This window comes from Labeo rohita, chromosome 4 (assembly GCF_022985175.1).
Source record: "Labeo rohita strain BAU-BD-2019 chromosome 4, IGBB_LRoh.1.0, whole genome shotgun sequence".
In the NCBI taxonomy this organism is placed as follows: Eukaryota; Metazoa; Chordata; class Actinopteri; order Cypriniformes; family Cyprinidae; genus Labeo; species Labeo rohita.
In genome coordinates, this window is record NC_066872.1 from 27,435,633 (window position 1) to 27,462,155 (window position 26,523).

At 35.4% G+C, this 26,523-nt stretch overlaps 1 protein-coding gene across 1 annotated transcript in view; it reads right to left on the reverse strand.

Moving 5' to 3' along the window:
* The window catches only part of acss3 (acyl-CoA synthetase short chain family member 3), a 46,096-nt gene extending 28,717 nt beyond the window's left edge, over positions 1 to 17,379 (reverse strand). Inside the window, exons 1-8 of the mRNA XM_051107601.1 lie at positions 16,877 to 17,379; positions 14,467 to 14,611; positions 13,905 to 14,093; positions 13,653 to 13,787; positions 10,478 to 10,618; positions 7,898 to 7,978; positions 5,976 to 6,071; positions 932 to 1,083 (exon numbers count right to left, since the gene is read on the reverse strand). Coding sequence (XP_050963558.1) covers positions 932 to 1,083; positions 5,976 to 6,071; positions 7,898 to 7,978; positions 10,478 to 10,618; positions 13,653 to 13,787; positions 13,905 to 14,093; positions 14,467 to 14,611; positions 16,877 to 17,277 — 1,340 coding nt within the window. The 5' untranslated portion in view covers positions 17,278 to 17,379. The remainder of the gene's footprint in view (positions 1 to 931; positions 1,084 to 5,975; positions 6,072 to 7,897; positions 7,979 to 10,477; positions 10,619 to 13,652; positions 13,788 to 13,904; positions 14,094 to 14,466; positions 14,612 to 16,876) is intronic.
* Between the last annotated feature and the right edge of the window lie 9,144 nt (positions 17,380 to 26,523).

Consider the following 26,523-nt stretch of genomic DNA (forward strand, 5'->3'; position numbering starts at 1 on the left):
GTACACTTTTATTAAATAAAAAAAACAATTAATGGACTGATATTTTATATATAGAGTGGTCCCAAAAAGTATTTAGTCACATAAGCCACAATTACAACACAGCATTTTGCATTATGTAACAAAACAGCAAAACACATTGCATTTATTGTAAAGAAACAGCACAAGAATGCTTTTCAAAAAAGATATTTCACAAAATGAGGTCTGCAAAATATAAAGCAATAGACATATTGTTCAAAATGAAGACAAAAAGCATTGGGACACTTTCTTGTTCAATACATCAATAAATAATCTGAAGGAAATATCATGCAACTGTGAAAAAGTCCCACTTTTTTTTTTCCATGTTCAGAAAAAGTATTTTGGAAAAAAGCAGCATTATTTGCCACTTGATATTACCATTCTAATGCAATGACTTTCAGATATTCTTACGTGTGACTGACATGTCTAAAATATTTTGGAACCACTCTATATACACTGGCGGCCAAACGTTTGGAATAATTTAGATTTGCTTAATGTTTTCTAAAGAAAAAAACAAAAATGTTGCTTGAGCAGCAAATCAGCATATTAACAAGATTTCTGAATGATCATGTGACATTAAAAACTGGAGTAATGATGCTGAAAATGCACCTTTGCCATCATCAGAATAAATTACATTTTAAAATACATTCACATAGAAAAGAGCTATTATAAATCGTAATAATATTTCACATTAGTACTGTTTTTACTGTATTTTTGATCAAATAAACAGCATAAGAGCCTTCTTTCAAAAAGATATACACACACACATGCACACACATAAACATGTCATAAAATTTTAGGGGACTCCTGTGCAGTCACCACTGATAGAAAAATAAAATACACTCTTTATAGATGCTTTACTGCATATGTTACATGTTGTGAGCTATTATATGAACAGGAACAGATTTGTGGTTACCTGCTGAGCGGGTACCGTTTCCCGTGTTCTGCCTGAGGGTCTTGTTGGCGAATGGCTCTGATAGCAGTGGGAGCGGTAAACACGGAGGCTGTCCCATGTTCAGACATCACACGGAAGAAGGCCCCGGGGTCTGGAGTCCCTACAGGTTTGCCCTGCGGAAACAGCAACAGCTTATAGCATCTGAATGCATAAATGATAGAACAAAATCTTAATAAATCACGAAGTGGATTAATATTATACTTAAATGAATATTATGAAATATTAGCAAACATCTAACAAAATGACTAAAGGTTCACAAATAGATAGTTTTTTTGAAAAAAAGTCCCAGAGGAAGTTGCAGCACTTCCTACAGAAGCTGCTAAAGTTCAATATTCTGTGCAGTCCTTTGTTGCAAATGTAACAATTTTTCCAACATTTTGGTAGTGTACAGAAGTCTTCTGGTGTCAAAACTGGATCAGCATGGGCATTTGCAGCGGTTGGGGAGTGAATATTAAATCAAGGATGTGTTTGAAATGGAGAGTGGCTTGGAAAGGTGCCTGGGTGGCAGATGGGCCGAACGTATGGCAAAGAAACAGAATAATACTGTTGCAAGGAGATTGCACACTCAAGGAGCATTTCACAACACTGAGCTGTTCAAATATTCATGTTTCTGCCATGCTTCTCAGAGAGAATGCTCTCAAAACTAAACAATGACTTCATATTAGCAGTGACAAATCAAACGGATCACACATGAATCTCTCATCTTGTTTCTAGAACAGTGTTTGTGTGTTTCAGTGAGGGAAAAATGGGCAATCAATTCTTAAGTTAAGACAGACTTAGATATGTCCTAGGAAAGCTTTGAACAAAAAAAATAATAATAATAATAATTATTGTGACATTTGAATGTTGTTATAGAAAAAAAAAAAAAAAGATAAGGTCTTCAGCTGACTGAATCCAAATATGGAAAGTGAAAGGAAATAACAATGTCTGGCAAGGAATAATTGTTAACTGAACAAGAAAACAGGTTTGTACTTGATTTACAATAACAAAACAAGAATCTGCATCTATTGCACGTCGCAATCAATCAGCAATTGGCAGGCATTTAATGTTTGTTTTGTTTTCCCCACTGAATCATTTCTTTTTTACGTAACATAAATGATTCAACACAATGTATGTTTTACAAGAACATACTGTTCAGTCTTTCAACTTAATTTAATTTTTAATTCAATGTTATTTGTTGTTTCTTTGTAATTAATTGTGAAATTTACCAGACATTTCCAAAAATGTATGTTATTTAAAAAAAAAAAAAAATCCACATTGTTTTATACATATTTTAGACTATGAGGGGTGCCATTATTCTTGGTGACATGCAATGGTTGCACTCGGTGAGCTACTGGCACTAACTGTTGTTATTTTTATCACAACACAACTCAGAAAATACCACACTGATACAATGCTACATTGTAATGCTTTTGGTTGTAATTTTTAGTCGAAGGGCAACAAGAACCAATGTAAGTCATCACTGTTTTCCTAGCGATAAAAAGAGGAGAAAAGAATGGGAAGATGCCTGTAGGCAAATAAAACTTCCTAAAGACATGCGTCTTTGTTCTCTCAACTTTAGCCCTGATGCCTTTGAGGCTTTTAGTAGAGCACAGATACTGAAAGAGCTTACAAACGGCAGAGACAAGAAACGCTAGATGCCATCCTGTAAACATGCAGACGCTTGTCATTATGCCGCAGCCACTAAGAGTTTCTCAATGCTGATTTCACTCAATATCCAGGGCGTTTATACTCCTTGTGGGGAAAATCGATGGTATGGCATTTGGTTTAAACTTACACTTTTATCCATCAACACCTTTAAACTCTTTCTGTAGCTGTGGTCATCATATCAGTATAGAAAAAAAAAAAAAATTTCTATATATGTAAAAAACAATGTGGATTTTTTTAAAATAACGTAAATCTTTAAAGAGTTTGCTACTACATATTTCAGATATAGACATAATTTACATTATGGTAAGCCATACAAGTTTACCCGAGGTTCCCTATAAAGTACATCGTACACCCATTTTTTCAGGGTAGGGTATTGTGGTTTTGTTTGAGGTTGTTAAAATGCTCTGAGAGGTTTTCAGTGCATTGCTACATGGTAGTTGCTAGAGAGCTAATTGGATATTGTTAGCGTTATCTGGATGGTTATTTACTAGCCCAAGTCAAAACAGCCCATAGTTTCAATATTATGCTGCTATTGGTGTTGTTTTGCCCATTTTGTAGTCCACCAGGAGAAAACAGTAGGATGACCGACTGCTTAGAAGATAAAAGCTCACCTTTCCTGTCATCTTATCCTGAAAATTGTCATCATTTACTCACCCTCATTTCGTTTCAAACTGGTCTGACTTTTGTTTGTAACATAAAAGACCACACCATGAGGAACGGTGGTTTCCAAATATTTGGACCCCATTAACTTTCATTTTATGGAAAAAATACTTACAATATCTTTAGAGATTTGGGATGACATGAGGGTGAATTAATGATGAGAATTTTCAGTTTGGGGATCTTTCTTTAACCCCAAGCATTAGCAATAACAGGTCAAGCGTACTAGTGCAGGAGTTCTTACATTGGAGAAATTTTAAAGAAAACAAAATATAAATGAAAAAATGTTGTGCTGGACCAGTATATAGTGTGATATGCACTACACACAAATGAATCTGATTACATGGCTCTCTGAAATGCTTTATTCTGATTGGCCAATTGCAGCATTCTGAGGTCAGTTATTCCCCAATAATGATCAACATCAACGACACCACTCCAGGACTGTATTGTCTCTAATCTCTCGTGTCACATTGCAGGAAAATATATATATATATATATATATGTATATTTTTGAGTTTAATGAGCTAATAAAATATTTAAACTATGCCTAATTATTTACTAATTTTGCGATAACAACCAGATGCACATTATCCCTTACATGACTAATATTATTTCGGACTAATGATGTACATTTTCAAGATATTAATAATTTATGACTTTAGATTAGAAATGTTCATTTCAGTTATTTTTCCTAACCGACAGTCGATGCTTAATAACATGATTATTAACCGTTAACCGTCAAAATTAATTTAAATTACAATTTAATTATTTTAGAAAGTGTCTGTGACCCGTTAAAAACACCAGCGTTTGTTATTAATTATACACGCGCAAAAAGCAGCAAACAACAGACCATGATGATTCACATGGACACATCACAAATCTGCAGCACTTCTGCGAACGGAGAAAAGCATAATAAAGCTAGGCTACATATATAATGCATGAATAGGCCTATATGATAAATATTTTTACAAAATTAACAAAAAAAAAAACTGTGCAACAAGTGGCTAGTATGCAAAGTTTTGGTTCTTTTTTGTGCTGCACGAAAGGAAGACGGCTGAAAGCGGCATCCTATTTTTCTTTATTTTACAAAAGCACAAAGAATTGCTTTCATTGTGAATGTACACAAATAAAAGCAAACTGTTTACAGTTTCAATTAAGTTACTGTGCCGGCACTGCATGCGCACTCACAGTTAAGCATTGCTAACATGACAATGCAGCCTTTCCATTATCATAATAAAATACAGTCAGCCAAACATATGGAAAAAAAAAAAAAATCACACAATGCTTAATCATTATTAATATACTGCCTTGATATTATGCCGAATAATAACGATTAGTTTTATGTGTATATTGGAATGCGAGTGAAGTACAAAGTTGGGTTTACATAATAAAAAATGTTTTGGCATTCAAATACATCTCGAATATGAAACATTTTGATTCGTGTCATATGAAAGGCCCAAAGTTAGTTTCAGTTTCACTTTAGCCTAAATTAATGTTTTGGCTTGTCGTTAGCCTAGCTTCTTATATTTTTCATCGTTCTTTTCTGAATACTGTTAAATTGAAAGGATTGTGATAATGTGAGTGATAATGGAGTGAAATAGCCTAGCCCATGTTTATAGTGTTTATAAACATACCGCTTCTGCATTAGGTCTATTTCTGAATGCAATATTAAAATGCAACTTAACGTTAGAGGCCTACGCGATTTATCTTTTTTTTCTCTCGAAAATGTAATTTAATTTTATTTTAACCATCCAGCAAATGAATTACTGAAAAAAAATTGAATGACCTTTTAAACCATTTAACTGACTGTATTAACCGGTCTAAATTCCTTCTGTTGGTAAACGGTTAACCAGTTAAAATGAGCATCCCTACTTTAGACCATAAACGCCAATTTAAAAAACAATAATGTCTTTGTAATATTTCCTTACATAGTATAAATATTTTACAAAGCAATGGGGATTGTCTTATTTAGGTTTACTGGCATCAACAAATTAAAAGGCTATCCTTTAGCAAACACCACTACTGAATAAATAAGATTAGGTTTGGCATGTCGACAGAATAAAACAGAATAAAACGAATAGGATTGAATCTACAATGGATGTGCATAATTACAAAAGACATTAATTAAAACAGACTGGAGTCTTTCTGCTATGGATATTGACATTGTATGAGAGATCTGTTGAAATCAAACTTCCATTACAGCAGACTAATAAATTCTGTGAGCATCTTCCATTTTCTCCTGCGGAGCGAGACAACACATCTAATCAGCAGAGGCGATGGCAATGCTGAATTCACCTTGACAAGAAACCAAACACACTCTGATCGCCTCCCATCGAGCGCAAATGATTTTAGTATTCATGCTGTGATCTCGGTGAGGAGAACTATTTGAAAACTATGAGAGCTGCTCTGGTAACAGTACAAAAGCTTATGAAATGCAACAGCAAATCGAAAGCGCAACAAAGTTAAACTGAGCCAGTGATTCCGGAAGTTTGCTGGAGAGAGTCATTCATCCTTGCACTCAATCCCTGAGAGAAAAGACTGCTAGAGCCTACGAAAAAATTCACAGTACGGACTTAGGAGAGCTCAGTCCAGCATGAGCGTCCGGATCCGGTAGACCACAACAGCAGATAATTGAGAGCTAGCCGGTGCGGTCCATAGGTCAAATGCTGTGACACATTCACACATTTTTGTCCCGTACCTCGTAGAGCACAGTGGTGTTGCCATGAAGAAGTGGACCGTAGCAGATATATGAGTGGCCCACCACCCAGCCAAGGTCAGACGCAGCCCACCAGACCTGACAGACAGAAATGTGTAGGTTAAACAGTGCGATAAGTTTTTTTAAGAGATCATGTCATACATTTAGCACTATTTTTCCCTTCTACTCCAACGCTAATGCAATCAGGATTCTAGAAAACACAAACAATGTTTTTTAAATAATCTTCACATGGATTTTTACCATAAACGGGCAGTTTTTTGCAACTATTCCTTAAGACAACAATGTAAACACTAGGGCTCTCTATTGACAAAAATATATCAGGTACAGTATGTGCAAAATTTTCTCAATCTCTTAACTAATGATGTAAAATATCAGCCGGTACAACATTATACTATTAGGGGGTTAAAATTAACTGATTTGTATAAAAAACACTTACTTTCAATGACGTTTTTAATAATAATTAAGCTATAATACCAACTTTACAATTACATAACTATATTTCTACTCCAAATAGTTTTTTGAAATATAAACATTTAAATGGTGGTAAATTAAATATTGAAGACTGTTAAAGTGGTGCATATATTTAGGGAATTGCTCCTCTCTAGAGTTAATTTTTCTAGCTGACTAACGAGTTTATGGTCACCAAATATGTTTTTTCTAAGGGAAATGTGACGTTACGTGACATATTGTTTACAAGCCGTTATACCGACATCTTTCCATGGTTAAACACTCGAAGTAACTAACATGAGACAGAAAACGGATTTCGGTAAGTTGTACTCTTTCTTTTAACATATCTTTGGCCATTTATTCATGTTTATTTCATGCTGGAACTTCTCTTCAACTGAAGCACTACAGCAAGCTGTCACTCCACATTAAATAGCGCCAAGACGGCATTTATTGTTAAAATGTTGTTATAAAATGGACAGAATCTGAAATCTGAGACTTTGTTTCATATCAAAAGTAACAAAGCACAAAGCTTATTGTAATTTACTGGATGGGAGGCACGCAACGTTCCATTCATGAAATAAAAACAAGTTAGAACTAATCGATTCTTGGAATTCGTAGAATTGAACAATAATCATTTTTTTTAACCAGCCCTAGTAAACAATCTCAGACGTTTAACACATTTTTATACTAAGTATTTTATACTGCCCTGTCTTTTGATAACTGTCTGTTTGCAAAAACAGCATTACATTTTGACAGGATCAACCAAGGCTGGACTAAAACAATCAAAAACTTGTTAAAAATGAACTTGAAATTACAGCAGAATTTTGCAGACAAAAAGGTCCACTGTCTATTTTTATTAATATAGCAATATATGACGCACAATTCAAAAAGAAGTCACTTTCAAACCATGTTTTTCTTTTGGTCAATGCAGCACATTCACATGACTAAACTCAACTCCATGTGAAATTTGTGTATAGTGAAATCTTTCGCCCTCAGGCAAAATTTCAGATTAATATTGAAATTACTGGATTTTGCCTGCAAAAATCCACCTACCATATAGTCCTACAGTTGCAAAGGCAGAGCAGCAGATGCTACACAATCTTTTTTTTTTTTTTTTTTTTTTTTGCCATTTTTAACTTTTATTGTTATGGGACAGTGTAAAGGACACAGGAAGCGAGGGGGGAATGAGAGGGAGCAGGATCGGCAAAGGTCTTCGAGCTGGGATTTGAACTCGGGAACAGCAACAGCGCTTTATGTCGATGCAGACGCTACACAATTTTCCCCAGTTTATTTCTTTACATGTCATTTAATGCAGCTTTTTAATGAACCTTTAAACAAACACTTTTTTTGACCGGAAAGGAAGTGTTTTCAAATCAATTCTTTTTTTCTCAAAAGATTAAAGAAAATTTAATTCGTCGTGACATGACTCCTTGCAAAAATCACAGATCCTGACCTACCTCACCAGGAGCTAGTCCGTAAACATTAGACATGGTCCAGTTTAACATCACAGCATATCCTCCTGAATCTCTGACAACACCCTGTTGAGAGCAAAAATGGGATTGCTTTATGATATTATTATGCACTTTAATCATTATAATCTGCTATTTACATTAAATTTAGGGACATTTTATGCAACTATGGAAATGCAATAAAATGTGAATTTTGTGAGTTAAGTGTAAAAGCAAAAAAAAAAATATATATATATATATATATATATACACACATAATTAGTCCATAATATTGCATAATAATAACAACTATACTGAGATGGCTGGCCTACAAAAAACATAAATGGACAGTGAAGTGGACAATATATTTTTAAAGACGTTTTTACTGTTGTTAAGTGTCCTTACCTAATTAAACTTAATTTCTTAAAACAAAACTCTTAAATTTTACAAATTATTATATTTACAGTATAAGTATAGTAAACACAGAACAAAAATCAACTTTAAAATGAAGGCAATATAATTAGCCATTTTATTTGACATTTTCATTACTAATGTAAATAATTATTTTAATATTTGTTTATGTATATTGTATCCAAAGTTCAGCATGTAAAAAAATACATCTAGGTGTAAGTATGTAAGATGAACAAAACATACAATGAATTATTCACGTTACAATTAATTTTGTCCCTACTGTCAGTAAATCATTAGCAAATCAGGCTGAGGGTTGATACTGAGGGACCATTTTGAGTTGTAAGAAGGTAATTAGATCCTCCCTGTGCCAAACACATAAATCTGAGGTGTGTGCGTGAGCGAGCACGGCCTATTAGCAAGTGGTTTATGTACAGGGCAGCGTTGCCTTGGGCCAGATATTTCATACCGACTGGAGTCTGGCTCAGTGGAGAGCTGTTTTGTTCGCTCAGCCTTCAGGCTTTGTAACTTCCTCCTGTGCTCCTTGTTCTCTCTTCTCCTGCCTCTTTTTCAGTCAGTGTACATATAAAAGTGAGTTGTTAGGGATTGAACAGCACCTAAGGCATGCTAATGTAAATCAAGGTGCTGTTCAACTGACAAAATGTTACTAAGAGGTGGAACCATAGTAGAACAAGCAAGCAGAATGGCAAACAGGCTTTGAAAAAGGGCAGGGGTTAGCGGCCTGGACATTTGACTGGATCATGTTGCAATTACAAGTTAAAGATTAAGGATGAGTGTCACATGAATAAATATTCACAACGTATTTGCAGTTATTATCTTCTGGTGATACAAAATGAAACAACACTGTGAATACTGCAATGATTTTAAGGGATTTTTAACTTGACATGGGATATTTTGGACGCAACCACCCGCAGCTTGAAAAGACCCAGTCAAGCCAGCTGTGACGAAAATACTGCTTATTAAAATAATTATGGTAATTTGCTGGAAGAGCAAAGAGAGGTGCTTTTAGTGTTTCTTTCAATGAATCTGATGAGCAACTATTCACATAATGACAAAACATGATACCTTACATTAAGAGTTTATTGTTTTTTTTGTACATTAACACTTTCTTAATGTAACACTCTCCTATAGAAAACAGACACGCTAGTAACAATTAATTTTGAAGGAATATGCAGATATCTTTTTAAAACGTCATAATTTAAATGTTTCCAGAACATTATCCATTTTATAAGATGTATTTGTAAAAATGTGTAAATATTTCTTTTTATTACAAACCATTGCTATATTGTTTCAAGACACTATTATTTTAAACAATATTTTTACTGTATTTTACTTTTTGCTCATTCTCTAAAAAAAATATATGTAAAATGGTTCAAATGACTTCCAGTTGATGATGTTTTAATAATACAGGATCATTCAAATGTAATCGTTTACAAAAAACAAGTATTATTTACGTGGTACTTATTTTGTTTGAAAATGTATACAAATTTTTTATCTAATATGTATTTCATCTAACACTTTGTATATTTCAGCATCACTTCAATATACAAAAAATAGTTTTAGTAAAAATATATGTAAATATTTTTTATTACCAAGTATCATTATATTATTAAAAAAAACAATTATTATTATTTTAAACTTTTTTTCTGGTTTAATTACTTAAGACACAATTTTTAAAAAGTATGTAATTTTTGTCTGACAGTTCCAAAAATTACTTCCTACTGATGATGTTTTAATAATACAGGATCATTTAAATTTAATCTGAAAATAACCCAAATAGTATTTACATGTTTCATAATACAGGACCATTTAAATTTAACCTGAAAACAAACCAAATAGTAATTACATAATATTTCTAGGTACATGGCCAAAATATATGGCAGTGCCATAATACTTTTTGTTATTTTTTTGTTAGCAAAAAGCCTGTATTAGGCAACATCACAGCCACAGGCTTCACGCTTCATACTAAAATGAGCACCCGCCTTCTTATCTTGAATACACAAGAGAGTTTAAAAAGGCGCGCTGCTTGTGATCTCCAGCTAACACAATATGCAATAAACAAAGCCCCTGACAGAATGGATCTATTCCACAGTAAACAATTTCATCCATTCCCTCAGCTCTGTGCTTTATCGCTGCGTTCTGTCATAAACAAAAATTCACCTTAGGAGTACCAGTAGTGCCGGAAGTGTACAGGACGTACAGAGGATGATTAGCGGGGACGGACACACAGTCATGAGGGCGGGCAGTGGCCATTTCCTCCTCCCAATCCAAACTCAGGTCAGGATGCATAGACACCTTTTCCTGTGGGGAAATTACATGAAAATTCTGTCATTATTTACTCACCCTCATGTTGTTCCAAACCTGTATGACTTACTTTCTTCTGTAGAACAGAATATTGGTAACTATACAGTTTGTGTTCCCAATGGCTTCCATTACAGTGCCTTGCAAAAGTATTCATACCCCTTCATTTTTTCACTTTTTGTTGTGTTGCAGCCTTGTTAAATTGCTTTAAATTATTTTTTTCCACATCAATCTATAATTCATACACCATAATGACAAAGCAGAACACCTTTGCACATTTAAAAGAAATAAAAAAACTAAAACGATTCCATTGCATAAGTATTCATACCCTTTTCTGGGACACTTGATTTTGACAAATTGAGCTCAGGAACATTCATATTGCTTGTAGATGTTACTCCAATTTGAGAGGAGTTAAACTGTGGCAAATTCATTTGAATGAGTATGATTTGGAAAGGCACACACCTCTCAACAAAAGGTCTAACAGCTGAAAAGGCATATCAGAGCAAAAACCAAGCCCTGAGGTAAAAATAACTGCCTGTAGAGCTTTGAGACAAGATTGCATCAAGGCAAAGATCTGGGGAAGAGTTAAAAAAAATTCTCCTGCATTGAAGGTTCACAGAAGTATGTAGCCTCCATTATCCATAATGGAAGAAGTTTGGAACAAACAGGACTCTTTCTAGAGATGGCCTCTTGACCAGTCTGAGCAATTGATGGAGAAGGGGCTTGATTAGACTGGTGATCAAGAAGCTGATGGTCACTCTAGTTGAGCTCCACGATCTTATATGCAGATGCTAGAAACTTACAGAAGGACAAACATCACTGTTACACTCCATTGATCTGAGCTTTATGGCGGTGTGGCCAAACACAATCCTCCTCAGTGAGGACACCTGAAAACACACTTTGCAACAAAGCACTTAAAGAACTCCCAGATTGAGAGAAACAAGATTCTCTGGTCTGATGAACTTCAATTCCAAGCATCATACGGTATATGGAGGAAACCAGGCACTGCTCATCACCTGCAGAGTAAAGTATGATGATAGCAGCCTCATGCTGTGGGGCTTTTCTTCAGCGGCAGGGACTGGGGGACTTGTCAGGAGAAGGAAGGAAAGCTCAACGCACCAAAACAACTAAAACTGAATTAAGCCTTAATTAAAACCAAGTCTAGAACATTCAGAACCACAGACTGGGCAGAGGGTTCACCTTCCAACAAGACAATGACCCTAAGCACACAGCAAGAGTGGCTTATAGACAACTCTGTGAATGTCCTTGAGTGGTCCAGCCACAACCTAGGCTTTAAAGCCCTCTACACAATGCACGATTCGTGAAACAACCATGGTGATTTCTGTGATCGTGGCTCATAATGGTCCTCTTACAGTGAGAGAGGTTCAAAGACGGCCGTTGTCACGGTCTTGCATCCAAAGATAGCCAACGATCATTTTCTGACAGTGTCAGAAATTCAACCTGATCATCGCATGGTGTATTTGCTGCCACGACCCATGTTTACTGACCAGCCAATAAAAATGCGACATGAAATCAACATAAATCTGATTACCTCAAGCTCTTATTCCTTCCTCTTTCGCCGCTTTTCGGCACATATAAACACTACAACTGCCAAAGTGTGATTCATTATGCTCTTTTTGTTTACTGATGACGTTTTATTCTTCTATAGTAACATGCGTCGTAGCCTACAAGTCAATAGGTGTCATCATCGTACAGTTTACGTGCATGTCGCACCCAAGTTTATTAGATCCACGTCACACGGTGTGATCAGCAACGATCCCATATTGCTAAAATCATGTAGTGTGTGGAAGGCTTTACACAATCAAACATTTTTTGGAGAAACCTGAAAATGTCTGCCAGCCCCCATCCAAGCCGACAGAGTTTGAGAGGTGAAGAGGTGAGGCGAAGAATGGCAGATAATTGGCAAATGCAGACGAGTAAAACTTTTTGTATCATACCCAAAAAGACTTGAGGCTGTAAAGGTGCTTCAGCTAAGTACTGAGTTAAGGGCATGAATACTTATTTCAGTTATTTTCACTTAACAGCTTAACCTAGGGCTGCAACATAAAACGTGAAAAAAAAAAATGATGGGGTATGAATACTTTTGCAAGGCACTGTATATGGACAAAAATACAATAAAATCAATAGAATTTTAAAACTGGTTACTAACATTCTTCAAAACTGTGACACATATTTGGAACAATATGAGGGTGAGTAAAAAAAAAATTTTGAGTGGACTATCACTTAAAAAAAACAACAAATTGCTCAAGTCAAGGCAGCAGTGCTATTTTAGTATATTTATATACTTTCATAGTTTCTACTGATATTTCTAGTGTTTAGGGTAGTGTTATATTCTGCTGTGATTTATGCATGCTGATACTGTTTCAAATTCCAATCAAGTAGTTCTGAATATTATAAAATCTTCCATAAATAAGATCCAGCCATGTAGAAATCTTCTAAAAGACAATCCGCACTCTGATTGTGTATTTCTGATGCTGGCAAATTCTCCCTTTGCATACGATTTTAACTCAAATATTTCCAAGATGTGTTCATCTTCACCAACCATGCGGGATTCATCCTGTATCCCGAACCGCTGGAAAATCAAAAAGCTAACAGTTTCCATGACAACACAGGATGAAGCTTAAGTAATTCCCTGCGCTGTGAAATCAACATAGATGTAGCAACATGAGAAAACTAATTTAAGACACATTAAAACAGAAAAAAGACTCAACCCAAACACTGAGAGCTCTGAACATTTGATTTCCTAATAATTTTTTAAGTGGTATGTTATTGCAGCTATAAAAATGACTAACTCCTTCCAACAGTGGCTGATATTGGTTAAGTGCCAGCCTCCTTGAAAAAGAGGACGTCAAGGTTGAATTTAGAGGTACTCTCTTTTAGAAAGGGGACCACATTTGCATTTTTATTTTCTCACTGCATTATCTTCTCTTTTAACAGTTAATAGGCAGTGGAAAGTGTGCCAGTTTGATAATGAGACTGGCGTCCAGGTGCTGTGGGGTTTCTGGGAGCTCACCATGCTGGGACGGTTGTAGACGAGGACTTTGTGAGGTTTGTGACTGCTGAGCTCCAGAGCTTTCTCTACCAGGGGAATGTACTCCACTCTTCTGCCCGGCTCGATGCCAAACGATGCTGTCACCAGCAACTTGGGCTGTGGGGGAAATAATGATTCAGGAGGGGAACCGGTTTTTGCGATCTCAGCAGATATATGCATTTACAAAAATAGTTTTGTGTTATTAATTTTCATTATAAAAAAACAAAGCCTTGCCTTAGCATGGTCGATGCGGACAGAGAGCTCTTTAGAGGCGAATCCTCCAAATATGAGGCTGTGGGTAGCACCAATACGGGCACATGCCAGCATGGTGAACATGGCCTGAGGAACCATGGGCATATAGATCACCACCAGGTCACCCGTCTTCACACCATGCCTCACCAGGACACCTGCCAACTTGGACACCTACAAAGGGTGTGGATGCTGAATTTCAAGGACAAACTAGAGTAATATTAAACAAAACAACAAAAAAAAGACACTGAACGCAAATTGGTCCAGCAATTTTGGAAGAGGAGGAAGGTTCTTGGTTTCAAAGGCTCAAGATTTAACATTATTTGGCGTATTTTTGTCAACGAAATCCAGTCATTTTAATAGGAATCCACACAATTCCCCATCATGGCAATTCCTATTTAAATGACTGAATTTTGTCCAAAAACATTTTCCAATGTGGATTTTACAACAGGTTCAAGTTGGTCATGAATGTGAAACCTGTACCTTCATACAGCGCTACACGATTGACAACACAATTTTTTTCCTGTGACCGCATTTTCAGTGTTACCTGCTCCTGCACTTCCTTGTATGTGATGACCTGTTTAGTGCCTGTAACCGGACTGTCATAAATGACAGCTGCTTGATCGCCTCTTCCATTCTCCACATGCCGGTCGACAGCATTATAACACATGTTCAGCTTTCCTCCAACAAACCTGGAATAAAAACAGATGTTCTTAAAGGAATAGAGGGTTTTCACTCATGGCACGGTTTGGTCAGTCACCTGGATGCACGGCCATATTGGAGATACTCAGATGTAAACAACAGCATGGATTGCATGGTTAACGTACTTCTGAATACGTTGTTCTGCTAGTTTAAGATGCCTAAACCATGGGAGAAAATGTGTTGAAGCTGCTACAGTAAATCATGTACAGAATGACTTACTAAGCAGGAAAGGGTGCAATATTTTCACAAACTAAAGTTAACAGGTGGTAAAGATAAATACGAGCAGTATTAATTCTAAAGACATTAGCCTAATACTTTACCTACCTGACCAGGAATGCTCTCAAGATTTTTGCCCTGGAAATCCTGGTTCACTTTGGCCAAGCACAAACGTCCTTTTGTTTCTCAGACAGTTTTTTGCACTCTTCTTCATGATTTGTTTTAACTTTTGACAGTCTATAGTACTCCAAATGTTTTTCCCGGTCTGATCGATTAGTATAGCCCAAAACATGACAATAATTGACTACTTTCAGCAGCAATAATCAGCAAAATATGCAAGTTTCGTTCAGTTCAGTGCAACCAATATGGCCGATTAATGACGCATTGTGAAAACCCTCTATAGCTGAACTAAAATACTCATATTATCATACCCTAATCATGATGAAAATGATTTAGCATCATGCACTACTCATTATTAATTTCAATAAAGTGTAACACTGTCTGTCCATTTTTTTTTAGCAGCCTTGGTTTCAGAAATATTTTTCCCAATAGGTTTTTTTGCCAAATACATATGTAATCTTTGGGAAACTGACGCTATGTCATTCGCATGTTTAATGGGCGCTAAAGAGTTCTTTTGGCATGATTTCCTCTGCAGAATCATAGGTAATATAGTTTTCAACAGGAATCTCACTGGTGAACATGATTATTTAAAAAATAAGTTGCAATAATACTGGTTGATGCCTTTAACAAAAGTATACCAATGATTAACAACCTTGAAACTCACAGCAGGTCTGTCTTTAAATATTTATAAGTTATTGTTCAAAACCAATACCCCTAATAAATAGGATTTTTACTTCAACTTACAACTTACAACAAAAAGTGTCAGATGACACAACCAGACCGCATATATTCTCATTTATTAAATGTCTATCCACAGCTCACTTCAAGAAATAACACCTGAGTTTACCACCACAAACCTAAAGTCATTATGCACAACTGCTAAAATAACAAATATGAAAAGCCTGCCCTAAATATGTATTAGCTGACCGCTTTAATGTTACTAAGATTAGAAAACAAAATAATCCCTAAACTAAATTGGGAAGCATAATATGTGACCCTGGACCACAAAACCAGTCCTAAGCTTTTATATATCAGCTTTCAGATGATATACCACAGCTTTCAGATGATTTATAAATCTCTGTTTCAAAAAATGTAGATTAATAAATCATCTAAAGGCTGTTAGGATAGGACAATATTTGGCTAAGATACAACTATTTGAATATCTGGAATCTGAGGGTGCAAAAAAGTCAAAATATTGAGAAAATGACCTCTAAAGTTGTCTTAGCAATGCATATTAGTAATAAAAAATATATGTTTTGATACATATATAAATTAACAAACCTTCAAAGAACACGATCTTTACTTAATATCCTAATGGTTTTTGGCATAAAAGAAAAATCGATAATTTTGACCCATACAATGTATATTTGGCTATTGCTACAAATATATCCGTGCTACTTAAGATTGGTTTTGTTGTCCAGGGTCACATAAAATGTGTTTCATCTGCGCTATTTTTGATTGGTCTAGATACGCATGCGTCAGATAGACGTTATTCCGTTGCGTCGCGTGACATTGGCGTCGCGTTTTAAAAAGTGGGCGCGTCATGCTAAAAGAAACATTACAATGAAATCACTTTTTCCCCCTAAATATAAAAGTATTGTAATCGTTTATTCTCTCTCTCTCTCTCATTCACTTTACAAATACCCCGAATATTTCTTTTCCACCCTTGTTTTTGTCTCTTCAGTGAAACTCAAAAGTTGTTTTGCAGAATTCTGTGGTCTCACAAGCTCAGTCACTATTCATTTTCATTGCATTTATTCTTCCACACAATGAAAGCGAATGGTGACTGGACATCACACCATTTTTTGGTGAATTATCCCTTTAAAACACCCTGAGACCTTTGCTTTCGCTTCAGTTCTGTTACTGTTGACCGCAGGAAGACAATATGTCAACACCCCTAATTTATAGACTGTACTTACCATTTTGGAAACACTGTATCCGTATTATCCAGAGTTTGAGTCCAGCGTTCAAACCAAGTGATACCATCTGCCGCTTCACTCCAGAACTTCTCGGGTTTGTCACGTGCAAGGCCAAACGCGTCTTCATAAGTGTATTTTGTTGAAAATGCACGAATAAAATCTTTCCTGTATGTGTTAAAAGTTACTTTTGGCGAATAAACCAACTGTTTACATCCCTTCCAGATATTTGTCTTTACCATATGCAGGTAAGATGGTCCAGACACACCTGTGCATGAAAACTTCTGACCTAACAAACTTCTTGAACTTGCAGCACTCGCTGTTTTGTTACTTTCCTTAACTATAGACACCGTTGTATTTGCAATGCAGATGTGTTTTAAACGCGTAGTTTGGTGAAGGCGCATATTTGTTGTATTTTCTATTCCTTATCGCGTCGTTGCAACTCCAGTGTTTACTGACGAACAACGCTGACACAAGTGAAAACCAAATTTCTCAACTCAAAAATGGCCGCGCAACAATTCAATACTTCACATCACAGCCAGAGGCCACTCCAAGATACTGCAATCCAAGCAATGTGATCGTTACGTAATGTTGGGGCTTTCTGACGTCCCCTGCATGATTTATGAAACACAATGTTAAGCAATGCTATAGTCTGCATATAAATTTGCTTTGGGGAAAATAGCCTGTACCAGAGGTTTTCAAACTTTTTAATGCAAAGAACCTCGAAATATGAAGGCAGCTATATATCTTCATGCATGCAGATCTATTTACACTGTTTGAGAAAAATACTGTGTGATATTAAACAGGCAGTAAGAAATAAAAATTTAAAAAGTTTGCATACTGCGTTTACTCCATTACATCATTTGATGCATCACACATTTATGGCTCATACAGTAATATGGAGCTAACACACAGTTTTATTTAGAGGTCTAAACTGAGAGGAAATATGAAATTTGGTACAGTTTCTGATATTTATATGGCCAAAAATTTTATTAAATTTTAATAGCTTGTAATGTAACAGTTTAGTAGACTACTAAAATACAAATACCTAAATATGTGACCCTGGACCACAAAACTTCTTAACTAGCATGGGTATATTTGTAGCAATAGCCAAAAAATACATTGTATGGGTCAAAATGATCATTTTTTCTTTTATGCTAAAAATTATTAGGTTATTAAGTAAAAATCATGTTCCATGATGATATTTTGTAAATTTCCTAATGTAAATATATAAAAACTTAATTTTGCATTAGTAATATGCATTGCTAAGAACTTAATTTGGGCAACTTTAAAGGTGATTTTCTCAATATTTAGATTGTTTTGCACATTCAGATTCCAGATTTTCAAATAGTTGTATCTCGGCCAAATACTGTCCTATCCTAACAATGTATAAGATGATGTATAAATGATTATGTATAAATGACTGGTTTTGTGTGGTCACATATTATTTGTCACTCTATATCTCTTGATAATATGTCTTGGTAATATGATGTATAAATTTTTTTTTTTTTTTTTTTTTAATTTTATAAATAAAGCAATGACATTTTTAATGTGGCATAATATACAGTCAGGTCCAAGTATTGGGACATCGACACAATTCTAACATTTTTGGCTCTATACACACCACAGTGGATTTGAAATGAAACGAACAAGCTGTGCTTTAACTGTCAGCTTTAATTTGAGGGTATTTACATCCAAATCAGGTGAACGGTGTAGGAATTACAACAGTTTGCATATGTGCCCTTCACTTGTTAAGAGACCAAAAGTAATGGGACAGAATATAATCATAAATCAAACTTTCACTTTTTTAATACTTGGTTGCAAATCCTTTGCAGTCAATTACAGCCTGAAGTCTGGAATGCATAGACATCACCAGACTCTGGGTTTCATCCCTGGTGATGCTCTGCCAGGCCACTACTACAACTGTCTTCAGTTCCTGCTTGTTCTTGGGGCATTTTCCCTTCAGTTTTGTCTTCAGCAAGTAAAAATGCATGCTCAATCGGATTCAGGTCAGGTGATTGACTTGGCCATTGCATAACATTCCACTTCTTTCCCTTAAAAAACTCTTTGGTTGCTTTTGCAGTATGCTTTGGGTCATTGTCCATCTGCACTGTGAAGCGCCGTCCAATGAGTTCTGAAGCATTTGGCTGAATATGAGCAGATAATACTGCCCGAAATACTTCAGAATTCATCCTGCTGCTTTTGTCAGCAGTCACATCATCAATAAATACAAGAGAACCAGTTCCATTGGCAGCCATACATGCCCACGCCATGACACTACCACCACCATGCTTCACTGATGAGGTGGTATGCTTAGGATCATGAGCAGTTCCTTTCCTTCTCCATACTCTTCTCTTCCCATCACTCTGGTACAAGTTGATCTTGGTCTCATCTGTCCATAGGATGTTGTTTCAGAACTGTGAAGGCCTTTTTAGATGTCGTTTGGCAAACTGTAATCTGGCCTTCCTGTTTTTGAGGCTCACCAATGGTTTACATCTTGTGGTGAACCCTCTGTATTCACTCTGGTGAAGTCTTCTCTTGATTGTTGACTTTGACACACATACACCTACCTCCTGGAGAGTGTTCTTGATCTGGCCAACTGTTGTGAAGGGTGTTTCCTTCACCAGGGAAAGATTTCATCGGTCATCCACCACAGTTGTTTTCCGTGGTCTTCCGGGTCTTTTGGTGTTGCTGAGCTCACCGGTGCGTTCCTTCTTTTTAAGAATGTTCCAAACAGTTGTTTTGGCCACGCCTAATGTTTTTGCTATCTCTCTGATGGGTTTGATTTGTTTTTTCAGCCTAATGATGGCTTGCTTCACCGATAGTGACAGCTCTTTGGTCAGATTCCAAATGCAAATAGCACACTTGAAATGAACTCTGGACCTTTTATCTGCTCATTGTAATTGGGATAATGAGGGAATAACACACACCTTGCCATGGAACAGCTGAGAAGCCAATTGTCCTATTACTTTTGGTCCCTTAACAAGTGGGAGGCACATATGCAAACTGTTGTAATTCCTACACCGTTCACCTGATTTGGATGTAAATACCCTCAAATTAAAGCTGACAGTCTGCAGTTAAATCACAGCTTGTTCGTTTCATTTCAAATCCACTGTGGTGTGTATAGAGCCAAAAATGTTAGAATTGTGTCGATGTCCCAACACTTATGGACCTGACTGTATATTATGCCACATTAAAAATGTCATTGCTTTATTTATAAAATTAAAAAAAAAAAAAAAAAAAAAAAAATTTATACATCATATTACCAAGACATATTATCAAGAGATATAGAGTGACAAATAATATGTGACCACACAAAACCAGTCATAAGGGTCATTTTTTTTGTTGAAATTGAGATTTATACATAATAATTTATACATCATCTTATACATTGTTAGGATAGGACAGTATTTGGGCGAGATACAACTATTTGAAAATCTGGAATCTGAATGTGCAAAACAATCTAAATATTGAGAAAATCACCTTTAAAGTTGCCCAAATTAAGTTCTTAGCAATGCATATTACTAATGCAAAATTAAGTTTTTATATATTTACATTAGGAAATTTACAAAATATCATCATGGAACATGATTTTTACTTAATAACCTAATAATTTTTAGCATAAAAGAAAAAATGATCATTTTGACCCATACAATGTATTTTTTGGCTATTGCTACAAATATACCCATGCTAGTTAAGAAGTTTTGTGGTCTAGGGTCACATATTTAGGTATTTGTATTTTAGTAGTCTACTAAACTGTTACATTACAAGCTATTAAAATTTAATAAAATTTTTGGCCATATAAATATCAGAAACTGTACCAAATTTCATATTTCCTCTCAGTTTAGACCTCTAAATAAAACTGTGTGTTAGCTCCATATTACTGTATGAGCCATAAATGTGTGATGCATCATTTGATGCATCACACATTTATGGCTCATACAGTAATGGAGTAAATGCAGTACATCTTGTTTGTTTCATTTCAAATCCATTGTGGTGGTGTATAGAGCCAAAAATGTTAGAATTGTGTCGATGTCCCAATATTTATGGACCTGACTGTATAATGCAATGCAATGATGATTGAGAGATACAAATAAACGTTCCTCAAGAAGCATGTTGTATCATATTTGATGCTCACATTTTAACATGGTACATTATGTAAGTTAGTAAGTTGCTGTGGTCCAGTAAATGTTCATCTTGAAATATTGATAACAATATCAAAGATTTCACAGCAAAAAGACACATGTACCATGACCTGAAGAAGGTGGGAATATTCAGAATGATACTAAAAGCCCTTTCACTTACTAAAAAAATAATAAAATACAACTATTTGAAAATCTGTAATCTGAGGGTGCAAAAATCTAAATATTGAGAAAATCGAATGAAGTTCTTAGCAATGCTAATTACTAATCAGAAAATAAGTTTTGATATATTTATGGTAAGAAATGTACAAAATATCTTCATGGAACATGATCTTTACTTAATATCCTAATAATTTTTGGTATTAAAAAAATTATTTTGACCCATACAATGCATTGTTAGCTATTGCTACAAATATATCTGTGCTGCTTATGACTGTTTTTGTGGTCTGAGGTCACATATTGTCGATGCACTGAAGCAAAAAGCAAATAATTAAAATATTATGTGGAAAATATTTACTTTGTAATATCCCGGCAGTCTTTTCTAAGCACTGTCAACTTCTAAATAAATTAGACTCAATACAACTGACTGTTACTGGTGCAGCATTTTTCATAATAAATATTATTCCAAAGCAGCTTTGCCTTAAAACCCTGTTGAGCAAGCTGAAGGCAAAATAGAACAGGAAAAGGAATAATCCCTAGGAAAATACAACACTACAAACAACACTTGAAAGTACGTAGATTGTAAGCAAGCAAGGAGATTAAATAAAGAGATGATTTTCATCTTCAGATTTGTCTGGGAACTAATTACTCTTACTAATTAATAATGAGACTAATAATTGTCTTTTTTTACACACTATTGGTCTCTGAAATTTTCCACAGAACGCCTTAGCACATGTTTGTGCCCCCCTGGCTTACAGTCAAATCAATAACACAGAAAGAGATTGTATTGGAAAATCATGCTGCCTGGTTAATGAGAGCCCATGGTAATAGTTGGGATGAAGTCACTCCAGCCTGTACTGTACCCATCTTTACACACTTGCAATTTCCCCTTAGACGTTTGGAACCAGTCATAAATACTAAATGCTTATAGAAATAAGGAAACCTAATAGAACCAGGATATTTGTTACTAATATTGTTATCTAAAATGTTTGGGGTCCTGTCTCTCTCTCTTTCAGTCTGACTGTTTTCCCATTGGAATGCTACATTAGCTTACTACCTACTGAATACTATATACTACTGTATACTAAATAGTATTTAGTATTTAGAAAAAATATGTAAAAGAAAACACATTACCTAACAATAAAAACAATAAAGTAGCATCTGACATTGCTTTAGCCTAATCACAAGTCTAATTCAGTATTTCCAGTTATCTTCCAGTTTAATCTTAAAGTAATAGTTCATCAAAATTAAATTTTGCTGAATATTGACTCACCCTTAGGTCATCCAAGATTTAGATGAGTTTCTTTCTTTATCAGAACAGATTTGGAGAAATTTAGCATTACATAATTTTCTTACCAATGGATGCTCTAGTCCATCAATCAATGTACTGAAGCAAAAAGCTGCCCATTTTTAATAAACATTATGAAGTTTTTATCTTTAAATGCTTGTTTCTGGCTAAAATATAAGTACTCTATCTGTAAAACTGACTTTGAATCATTGTGTTTTTGAATATGTCCAATGTACTGTTAATGTGAAGGATTTTACCTGCATTTGAATGACTGTAATAAAATACTGTTGTGGATTTCTTTTTAACGCATTTAGTTAAAAATAATAGGTGACTTGAGTATTTCATTCATGTAGAGCTTTTACACTCGCTGTCTACTCTCATAATGGAAAGTCTGCAAAAAAATCTCCTTTTGCATTTCAAAGAAGAAAGAAATTCATACAGGTTCAGAATAACACGAGAGTGAGTAAATGATGGGTGAACTATTCCTTTTAGATGCTATTGAATGAGGCAATGTCTTATTCATGACTCTCGCAAGACTTCCAGCCATTTTAGTCAGTGATGCCTACTGTCTGTGTCCAAACCCTTCTCTGATTGCTGACTGCAGTCCCATTTTAACTGTGCAACCTGGACACTGTGATTGAGTCATTCATCAATCTTGCTGGCAGTTAAGGGATGATGTGATTTACAAATCGCTTGTGCAATGTTTTCTATTAGAGTGGCTGAGGCGATTAATGCTAAGTGGTCCTAGTCCTGTGTGGCAGATTGTCTGTACACAGATTACGAAGTGAATTGCTCAGGATTTAATAGAGCTGAATAAGATAAATATATCTTGCGGTCTGATGCGCATACTAGATTGGTGACATTTACCCTTTTTGGTTGCAAAACAGTGATGGAACTTTCTGCCAAGCAACGGTATAAAAAGCTGATAAAGAAATAACTACACCGTTGATTCTGCTGAAATATATATATATATATATATATACAAGGCATATAATACATTTCTATTATTATTTTTGATATTTTTTTAATAGCTTCCCTAAGGTTGGCTTGTAATGTAAGGGCAAGTGTAACCAACCCTACAACTACCCCTAACCCTAACCGATAAATACCCGTGAGGCACTTTATTTTCTATTTTTCAATTATTTCTTTCATTGTATTTAAAATAAATGCCTTCCTGATCTGATCGTGATGTGACAAGGGAGAAGAACAAGTTCGACAAAAGGCGGATTAGAACTCGGGTTCACTGCGTCAAAAAGTCACTGCTACGCACATTATTCTCTGTACCTACCCCTAACCATAACCAATAAACACCTGTGAGGCACTTTATTTTCTACTTTTGATTATTTTCTTCATTTTATTAAAAATACATGCCTTTCTGATTTGATATATGATGTGAAAGGGGAGAAAAATGAGTTTGACAAAAGGCGGATTCGAACTTTGGTCCATTGCATCAAAAAGTCATTGTTACACGCTTTAGTCAATGTATCTACCCCTAACCCTAACCGACAGACGCCTGTGAGGCACTTTATTTTCTACTTTTCAATTATTTCCTTCATTTTATTAAAAATAAATGCCTTTCTGATCTGATATGTGATGCGAAAGGGGAGAAGAATGAGTTCGACAAAAGGCGGATTCAAACTTGGGTTCACTGCGTCAAAAAGTCACTGTTACGCGCTTTACTCTCTATACCTACCCCTAACTCTAACCGATAAACACCTGTAAGGCACTTTATTTTCTACTTTTGATTATTTCCTTCATTTTATTAAAAATGCATGCCTGTCTGATCTGATATGTGATGTGATGTGAAAGGGGAGAAGAACAAGTTCGACAAAACACAGATTCAAACTTGGGTCCATTGCATCAAAAAGTCACTGCTACACGCTTTAGTCTCTGTATCTACACCTAACCCTAATCGATAAATGCCTGTGAGGCACTTTATTTTCTACTTTTCAATTCTTTCCTTAATTTTATTGAAAATAAATGCCTTTCTGATCTGATATGTGATGCGAAAGAGGAGAAGAACAAGTTTGGCAAAAGGCGGATTTGAACTTGGGTCCATCGCATCAAAAAGTCACTGTTATGCACTTTATTTTTTATACCTGCCCCTAACTGTAACCGATAAATACCCACGAGGCCCTTTATTTTCTACTTTTTAATTATTTCCTTAATTTTACTTAACGTAAATACCTTTCTGATCTGATATGTGATGTGGAAATGAAGAAGAACGAGTTTGGCAAAAGAGGATTCGAACTCGGGTCCATTGTGTCAAAAAGTCACTGCTATGTTATTTACTCCCTACACTTACCCCTAACTCTAACCGATAAACACCCATGAGGCACTTTAGTTTCCACTTTTCAATTATTTTCATTTTAATTTTAATGAAATTATTTCCTTAATTTTATTGAAAATAAATGCCTTTCCAATCTGATATGTGATGTGAAGAGGAAGAAGAACAAGTTTGGCAAAAGAGGATTCGAACTCGGGCCCATCACATCCACTTACGGCAATGGAAAAGGCATCTTTTGTAATGTTGTGTAGTCCAACCATACATTGGTAGTCGCAAATAGCTTCTGCCAACAAGGTGGGCTATTTGCACTTAGTGTAAATAGACACTCCGTTAGAGTAAACACCCTCTTTGCATGTGCTGTGTTATCCAAAATATTTTTTGTAGTTTTGGCTGAAAACTATATCTGAAATACATTGTGACTTGAATTGTGCCACATTAACTGTTAATATCAGACTTACATAATCAAAATCCTTCTGAGGAATATGCAGAGCTGTAGGTGCTACACGCAGCCAGAAACAACACAAGACTTCATCATATTTTAGGATACGTTTACATGACAATTATGTACTAAAAAATGGAAATGTTTTAAGTACTGACATGACGTGTGGTAGAAATTCCCCATACACACCTGACTTAAAGGGATAGTTCACCCAAAAATAAAAAAAAATTTGAATTATTCACCCTCATGTCGTTATAAACCCGTAAGCCCTTTGTTCATCTTCGGGAACACAAATTAAGATATTTTTGATGAAATCTGAGAGCTTTTTGACCCTGCATAGACAGCAACACCACTACCACGTTCAAGGCCCAGAACATCAACAAAATAGTCCATGTGACATCAGTGGTTCAACCGTAATTTTATGAAGCTACGAGAATTCTACAGTATTTTACAAGTATTCTTGTAGCTTCATAAAATTATTGAACCACTGATGTCACATGGACTATTTTGTCAATGTTCTTGGTACCTTTCTGGGCTTTGAAAGCGGTAGTCGCGTTGCTGTCTATGGATTTCATTAAAAATATCTTAATTTGTGTTCAGAAGATGAACAAAGGTCTTACGGGTTTGGATGACAAATTTTCTAATTTTTGGATGAACTATCCCTTTAAGATACCTGTTGGGGTCTTGTCTACTTGTGAAACATATTAATTTATACTCTAGCATGTCTACTGGTGATGTTTGCTGAGTTATTCAACGTCTTGCCATTTTTGAACTATCACTTGGGACTAAGATCTCTAGTGTTCCACTACACAGTAACCAGACAGACTCCAGACAATGTCTTTGTTTATGCTTTAATCACTGCCAAGAAGACCTCATACCAATCACAGAGAATCCTCCCAACAGTAAGAATACAACAGTTTATATAGCAAAGGTGCATAGCAAAAGTAACATCACATCACATTACATCATTCTCCTTTAATATCATGGGTTCACTGGGTTCCAATGGTTAATAATAATTTCAGACAGATGTCTAGCCATCTCGTCCTGAACATATACATCATTATTACAGCACACTAACTACGGAACATTTTGTTCTCTAAAGCCTCCAAGTTTATCCTCCAGGAAAGGGAAATGCTAGTTATGATTTATTGACTAAAATTATTAATTTTAACATTTCTTTCACAGACATCAACATTGTCGAAACAATCCTCGTTCACAAGGATCCACAAAAAACCCCCACTGTATTATACATGCCAGGCCAGTAGTTGGCAATATCACTTTGTAAAGAAACACTATATGTCTGCGCATATACCTTCAGACTGAAAAAATGCGCAT